Source organism: Hyla sarda, chromosome 8, assembly GCF_029499605.1.
Source record: "Hyla sarda isolate aHylSar1 chromosome 8, aHylSar1.hap1, whole genome shotgun sequence".
Classification (NCBI taxonomy): Eukaryota; Metazoa; Chordata; class Amphibia; order Anura; family Hylidae; genus Hyla; species Hyla sarda.
This window is the reverse complement of record NC_079196.1, coordinates 70,896,799-70,904,655: the sequence shown is the minus strand read 5'-3', so window position 1 is coordinate 70,904,655 and position 7,857 is coordinate 70,896,799. Positions and strand designations below refer to the sequence as shown.

General features: G+C 49.2%; 1 protein-coding gene across 6 annotated transcripts in view; it reads left to right on the top strand.

Annotated features, from left to right (window-relative positions):
* Positions 1–1,406: 1,406 nt before the first annotated feature.
* Positions 1,407–7,857, top strand: part of DIP2A (disco interacting protein 2 homolog A) — a 118,912-nt gene continuing 112,461 nt past the window's right edge. For 3 of the 6 annotated variants that reach the window (XM_056533249.1, XM_056533250.1, XM_056533248.1), the window contains exon 1: positions 1,413–1,848. In XM_056533249.1, coding sequence (XP_056389224.1) covers positions 1,758–1,848 — 91 coding nt within the window. In that variant the 5' untranslated portion in view covers positions 1,413–1,757. Of the gene's footprint in view, positions 1,849–7,857 lie in introns of all 6 variants that reach the window. The other 3 variants (XR_008846848.1, XM_056533247.1, XM_056533252.1) reach the window with 3 other exon arrangements.

The following is a 7,857-nucleotide window of genomic DNA, read 5'->3' as shown; positions in this document are numbered from 1 at the left end:
AACGATACTTACCTGGTCCTATTCCGTGCGCTCGCCATCTTCCATTCCGGGCCGATTTGGAGCATGGGCAGAGCTTCCTGATGTCATCACTGCTGCATCTCTGCTGGGTCCCGTTGCTAGCAAACCGCAGCGGTGATGTCAGGAATCTCCACCCATGCTCCAAGTCGGCCCAGAACAGAAGATCGCGGGAGAACTGGAGCACGGAATGGGATCAGGTTGTCATCAGTGTCACTTACACTACCTGTCTGTACCGACAGGTTTATGCTGGTGACACTGATGAGTGATTTCATTTAAAGGGAACCTGTCACATTGAACATGCTGTCCAATCTGCAGCTATCATGTTATAGAGCTGGAGGAGATTCATATATATATATATATATATATATATAGGGGGGGGGGTTATCAAAATCTGTGCAGAGGAAAAGCTGACTAGTTGTCAACTGTACATGTATGTCCTGAGTCCGATCTGAGTCCGGTCTGTATTAGGATCTGCGGACTCCTTATAGACAGCGGCCCTTAGATTCAGAGGCCGCAATCAATACAGATCACAGCATCTAAAGTATTAGGGGGCTTACAGAGACTTCTCAGACCCGCCTGATCGTGGGTGTCAAGATGGCGGCTGGAGCGCCACTTACCAGCTCTACAGCCGGCTTCTGCGATCTTCTCCTCTGCTCTACCTATGACACCTGTTCTACCTATGCATAGCCCTGAACAGTATTTGCAATCACTAGACTGCTATAAATAGTATCCTTTGGGGACTAAAAAAATTGAATAACAAAAAAAAAAAAGTTTTCATAAACGTAAATAAGACCCTCCCACAATAAAAAAAAATAAAATCACCCCTTTTCCCATTTCAAACATATTTGGTATTTGCAAAACTACAACTCCCAGCCAACGGCTGTCCGGGCACGCTGAGAGTTGTAGTTTTGCAACATCTGGAGGTTACAGTTTGGAGACCACTGCTATATATCAGTCTGCCCAGCTCCCCCTGCTCTACAACATGATCCCTGCAGAGTGGACTGTGTTTTCATCACCGTGTGTGGTGCTCTGACATCTTTGTGCTGCACTTCCTTACGTTACCGGTGAGGTCTACAATGTATAGCAGTGTTTCCCAACCAGGGTGCCTCCAGCTGTTGCAAAACTACAACTCCCAGCATGCCCGGACAGCCTGAGTTGTAGTTCTGCAACAGCAGGAGGCACCCTGGTTGGGAAACACTGCCCAGACACATGTTCACATTCGGTGGGCGCGCCTCTAGCGTCTATGCGTAGCACGTGGGTGGGCGTGGCCATCTCCATCCAATTACATACTGGCGACTTACGTTGTAACCAATGAGGAAATCGGTGGGCTGTGACCAGGATGGCGAGCACGCGCGGAGTGGGCGTGTTTTAGCACTAGTTCTCAATGAGCTCCGATGACGACAGTGTTGCCACGCCCCTTGCTGTTACCAGGCAGATTCTCAGCTCCCATAACAATCACGCCCCCTTTTTTTTTTCCGCCTAGTGCTCGTACCCGGACCGCTCCCAAGCGCGTGCCCGCCAGCCAGGCTGGTCCTATGGGGCTGGGAGCGGAGATAGCGAGAGGAGAGGCCTGAGCAGGCTGGAGAGAGCACTGTGGAAGGAGAAGATCGGGCGACCCGCTCTGACAGAACACCGGAGAGGCCAGGGGAGCGGAGCCACACAGCGGCCTCTGTGCTCCGGGTATGCACTGTGGAGGATAGCCGCCCGCCGCTGTACGGGTGTATGACAGCAGCACCAGGATGGCGGAGAGAGGGGGATGTGCGATCCTGGAGTCCCTGCCTGTGGAGATACGGGAGAGCCTGGCCGAGCTGGAGCTGGAGCTGTCTGAAGGTAGGAGCGGGTGATGTCAGGCACTACAAGTCCCAGCAGGCCCCTCTACCTCTCATGGCACGCGGGGGCTTGTACATATGTGATGCCTCTGTACATGTGGGGAGTGTCAGCTGTGAGATGGGACAGGGATGTCCAGGGGTGGTCACAGCGCCCCCACAAATGGTACGGCCTAGAGCAGCTCATACATCCTTGTAGGAATTCTCCTGAGATTATGGCTAAAGCTGTTATATTAAGGGTCTGCACCGTATAGTGTCACATTAAGGGTCTGCACCGTATAGTGTCACATTAAGGGTCTGCACCGTATAGTGTCACATTAAGGGTCTGCACCATATAGTGTCACATTAAGGGTCTGCACCGTATAGTGTCACATTAAGGGTCTGCACCGTATAGTGTCACATTAAGGGTCTGCACCGTATAGTGTCACATTAAGGGTCTGCACCATATAGTGTCACATTAAGGGTCTGCACCGTATAGTGTCACATTAAGGGTCTGCACCGTATAGTGTCACATTAAGGGTCTGCACCGTATAGTGTCACATTAAGGGTCTGCACCATATAGTGTCACATTAAGGGTCTGCACCGTATAGTGTCACATTAAGGGTCTGCACCGTATAGTGTCATATTAAGGGTCTGCACCGTATAGTGTCACATTAAGGGTCTGCACCATATAGTGTCACATTAAGGGTCTGCACCGTATAGTGTCACATTAAGGGTCTGCACCGTATAGTGTCACATTAAGGGTCTGCACCGTATAGTGTCACATTAAGGGTCTGCACCGTATAGTGTCACATTAAGGGTCTGCACCGTATAGTGTCACATTAAGGGTCTGCACCATATAGTGTCACATTAAGGGTCTGCACCGTATAGTGTCACATTAAGGGTCTGCACCGTATAGTGTCATATTAAGGGTCTGCACCGTATAGTGTCACATTAAGGGTCTGCACCGTATAGTGTCACATTAAGGGTCTGCACCGTATAGTGTCACATTAAGGGTCTGCACCGTATAGTGTCACATTAAGGGTCTGCACCATATAGTGTCACATTAAGGGTCTGCACCGTATAGTGTCACATTAAGGGTCTGCACCATATAGTGTCACATTAAGGGTCTGCACCATATAGTGTCACATTAAGGGTCTGCACCGTATAGTGTCACATTAAGGGTCTGCACCATATAGTGTCACATTAAGGGTCTGCACCATATAGTGTCACATTAAGGGTCTGCACCGTATAGTGTCACATTAAGGGTCTGCACCATATAGTGTCACATTAAGGGTCTGCACCGTATAGTGTCACATTAAGGGTCTGCACCGTATAGTGTCACATTAAGGGTCTGCACCGTATAGTGTCATATTAAGGGTCTGCACCGTATAGTGTCACGTTAAGGGTCTGCACCGTATAGTGTCACATTAAGGGTCTGCACCGTATAGTGTCACATTAAGGGTCTGCACCGTATAGTGTCACATTAAGGGTCTGCACCGTATAGTGTCACATTAAGGGTCTGCACCATATAGTGTCACATTAAGGGTCTGCACCGTATAGTGTCACATTAAGGGTCTGCACCGTATAGTGTCACATTAAGGGTCTGCACCGTATAGTGTCACATTAAGGGTCTGCACCATATAGTGTCACATTAAGGGTCTGCACCGTATAGTGTCACATTAAGGGTCTGCACCGTATAGTGTCATATTAAGGGTCTGCACCGTATAGTGTCACGTTAAGGGTCTGCACCGTATAGTGTCACGTTAAGGGTCTGCACCGTATAGTGTCACATTAAGGGTCTGCACCGTATAGTGTCACATTAAGGGTCTGCACCGTATAGTGTCACATTAAGGGTCTGCACCGTATAGTGTCACATTAAGGGTCTGCACCGTATAGTGTCACATTAAGGGTCTGCACCGTATAGTGTCACATTAAGGGTCTGCACCGTATAGTGTCACATTAAGGGTCTGCACCGTATAGTGTCACATTAAGGGTCTGCACCGTATAGTGTCACATTAAGGGTCTGCACCGTATAGTGTCACATTAAGGGTCTGCACCGTATAGTGTCACATTAAGGGTCTGCACCGTATAGTGTCACATTAAGGGTCTGCACCGTATAGTGTCACATTAAGGGTCTGCACCGTATAGTGTCACATTAAGGGTCTGCACCGTATAGTGTCACATTAAGGGTCTGCACCGTATAGTGTCACATTAAGGGTCTGCACCATATAGTGTCACATTAAGGGTCTGCACCGTATAGTGTCACATTAAGGGTCTGCACCGTATAGTGTCACATTAAGGGTCTGCACCGTATAGTGTCACATTAAGGGTCTGCACCGTATAGTGTCATATTAAGGGTCTGCACCGTATAGTGTCACGTTAAGGGTCTGCACCGTATAGTGTCACGGGGGGGGGGTTCTGCACCGTATAGTGTCACATTAAGGGTCTGCACCGTATAGTGTCACATTAAGGGTCTGCACCGTATAGTGTCACATTAAGGGTCTGCACCGTATAGTGTCATATTAAGGGTCTGCACCGTATAGTGTCACGTTAAGGGTCTGCACCGTATAGTGTCACGGGGGGGGGGTTCTGCACCGTATAGTGTCACATTAAGGGTCTGCACCGTATAGTGTCACATTAAGGGTCTGCACCGTATAGTGTCACATTAAGGGTCTGCACCGTATAGTGTCACATTAAGGGTCTGCACCGTATAGTGTCAGATTAAGGGTCTGCACCGTATAGTGTCATATTAAGGGTCTGCACCGTATAGTGTCACGTTAAGGGTCTGCACCGTATAGTGTCACGGGGGGGGGGTTCTGCACCGTATAGTGTCACATTAAGGGTCTGCACCGTATAGTGTCACGGGGGGGGGGTTCTGCACCGTATAGTGTCACATTAAGGGTCTGCACCGTATAGTGTCACATTAAGGGTCTGCACCGTATAGTGTCACATTAAGGGTCTGCACCGTATAGTGTCATATTAAGGGTCTGCACCGTATAGTGTCACGTTAAGGGTCTGCACCGTATAGTGTCACGGGGGGGGGGTTCTGCACCGTATAGTGTCACATTAAGGGTCTGCACCGTATAGTGTCACATTAAGGGTCTGCACCGTATAGTGTCACATTAAGGGTCTGCACCGTATAGTGTCACGTTAAGGGTCTGCACCGTATAGTGTCACGTTAAGGGTCTGCACCGTATAGTGTCACGGGGGGGGGGTTCTGCACCGTATAGTGTCACATTAAGGGTCTGCACCGTATAGTGTCACATTAAGGGTCTGCACCGTATAGTGTCACATTAAGGGTCTGCACCGTATAGTGTCACATTAAGGGTCTGCACCGTATAGTGTCACGTTAAGGGTCTGCACCGTATAGTGTCACGTTAAGGGTCTGCACCGTATAGTGTCACGTTAAGGGTCTGCACCGTATAGTGTCACGTTAAGGGTCTGCACCGTATAGTGTCACGTTAAGGGTCTGCACCGTATAGTGTCACGTTAAGGGTCTGCACCGTATAGTGTCACGTTAAGGGTCTGCACCGTATAGTGTCACGTTAAGGGTCTGCACCGTATAGTGTCACGTTAAGGGTCTGCACCGTATAGTGTCACATTAAGGGTCTGCACCGTATAGTGTCACGTTAAGGGTCTGCACCGTATAGTGTCACGTTAAGGGTCTGCACCGTATAGTGTCACATTAAGGGTCTGCACCGTATAGTGTCACATTAAGGGTCTGCACCGTATAGTGTCACATTAAGGGTCTGCACCGTATAGTGTCACATTAAGGGTCTGCACCGTATAGTGTCACATTAAGGGTCTGCACCGTATAGTGTCACGGGGGGGGGTTCTGCACCGTATAGTGTCATATTAAGGGTCTGCACCGTATAGTGTCACATTAAGGGTCTGCACCGTATAGTGTCACGGGGGGGGGGGTTCTGCACCGTATAGTGTCACGTTAAGGGTCTGCACCGTATAGTGTCACATTAAGGGTCTGCACCGTATAGTGTCACGGGGGGGGGTTCTGCACCGTATAGTGTCACATTAAGGGTCTGCACCGTATAGTGTCATATTAAGGGTCTGCACCGTATAGTGTCACATTAAGGGTCTGCACCGTATAGTGTCACATTAAGGGTCTGCACCGTATAGTGTCACATTAAGGGTCTGCACCGTATAGTGTCACATTAAGGGTCTGCACCGTATAGTGTCACATTAAGGGTCTGCACCGTATAGTGTCACGGGGGGGGGTTCTGCACCGTATAGTGTCATATTAAGGGTCTGCACCGTATAGTGTCACATTAAGGGTCTGCACCGTATAGTGTCACGGGGGGGGGGGGTTCTGCACCGTATAGTGTCACGTTAAGGGTCTGCACCGTATAGTGTCACGTTAAGGGTCTGCACCGTATAGTGTCACGTTAAGGGTCTGCACCGTATAGTGTCACGTTAAGGGTCTGCACCGTATAGTGTCACGTTAAGGGTCTGCACCGTATAGTGTCACATTAAGGGTCTGCACCGTATAGTGTCACATTAAGGGTCTGCACCGTATAGTGTCACATTAAGGGTCTGCACCGTATAGTGTCACGGGGGGGGGTTCTGCACCGTATAGTGTCACATTAAGGGTCTGCACCGTATAGTGTCATATTAAGGGTCTGCACCGTATAGTGTCACATTAAGGGTCTGCACCGTATAGTGTCACATTAAGGGTCTGCACCGTATAGTGTCACATTAAGGTTCTGCACCGTATAGTGTCACATTAAGGGTCTGCACCGTATAGTGTCACATTAAGGGTCTGCACCGTATAGTGTCACGGGGGGGGGTTCTGCACCGTATAGTGTCATATTAAGGGTCTGCACCGTATAGTGTCACGGGGGGGTTCTGCACCGTATAGTGTCATATTAAGGGTCTGCACCGTATAGTGTCACGGGGGGGGTTCTGCACCGTATAGTGTCATATTAAGGGTCTGCACCATATAGTGTCACATTAAGGGTCTGCACCATATAGTGTCACATTAAGGGTCTGCACCGTATAGTGTCATATTAAGGGTCTGCACCGTATAGTGTCACATTAAGGGTCTGCACCGTATAGTGTCACATTAAGGGTCTGCACCGTATAGTGTCACATTAAGGGTCTGCACCGTATAGTGTCACATTAAGGGTCTGCACCGTATAGTGTCACATTAAGGGTCTGCACCGTATAGTGTCACATTAAGGGTCTGCACCGTATAGTGTCACATTAAGGGTCTGCACCGTATAGTGTCACATTAAGGGTCTGCACCGTATAGTGTCACATTAAGGGTCTGCACCGTATAGTGTCACAGTTAAGGGTCTGCACCGTATAGTGTCACAGTTAAGGGTCTGCACCGTATAGTGTCACGTTAAGGGTCTGCACCGTATAGTGTCACGTTAAGGGTCTGCACCGTATAGTGTCACGTTAAGGGTCTGCACCGTATAGTGTCACGTTAAGGGTCTGCACCGTATAGTGTCACGTTAAGGGTCTGCACCGTATAGTGTCACGTTAAGGGTCTGCACCGTATAGTGTCACGTTAAGGGTCTGCACCGTATAGTGTCACGTTAAGGGTCTGCACCGTATAGTGTCACGTTAAGGGTCTGCACCGTATAGTGTCACGTTAAGGGTCTGCACCGTATAGTGTCACGTTAAGGGTCTGCACCGTATAGTGTCACGTTAAGGGTCTGCACCGTATAGTGTCACGTTAAGGGTCTGCACCGTATAGTGTCACGTTAAGGGTCTGCACCGTATAGTGTCACGTTAAGGGTCTGCACCGTATAGTGTCACGTTAAGGGTCTGCACCGTATAGTGTCACGTTAAGGGTCTGCACCGTATAGTGTCACGTTAAGGGTCTGCACCGTATAGTGTCACGTTAAGGGTCTGCACCGTATAGTGTCACGTTAAGGGTCTGCACCGTATAGTGTCACGTTAAGGGTCTGCACCGTATAGTGTCACGTTAAGGGTCTGCACCGTATAGTGTTCACGTTAAGGGTCTGGCACCGTATAGTGTCACGTTAAGGGTCTGCACCGTATAGTGTCA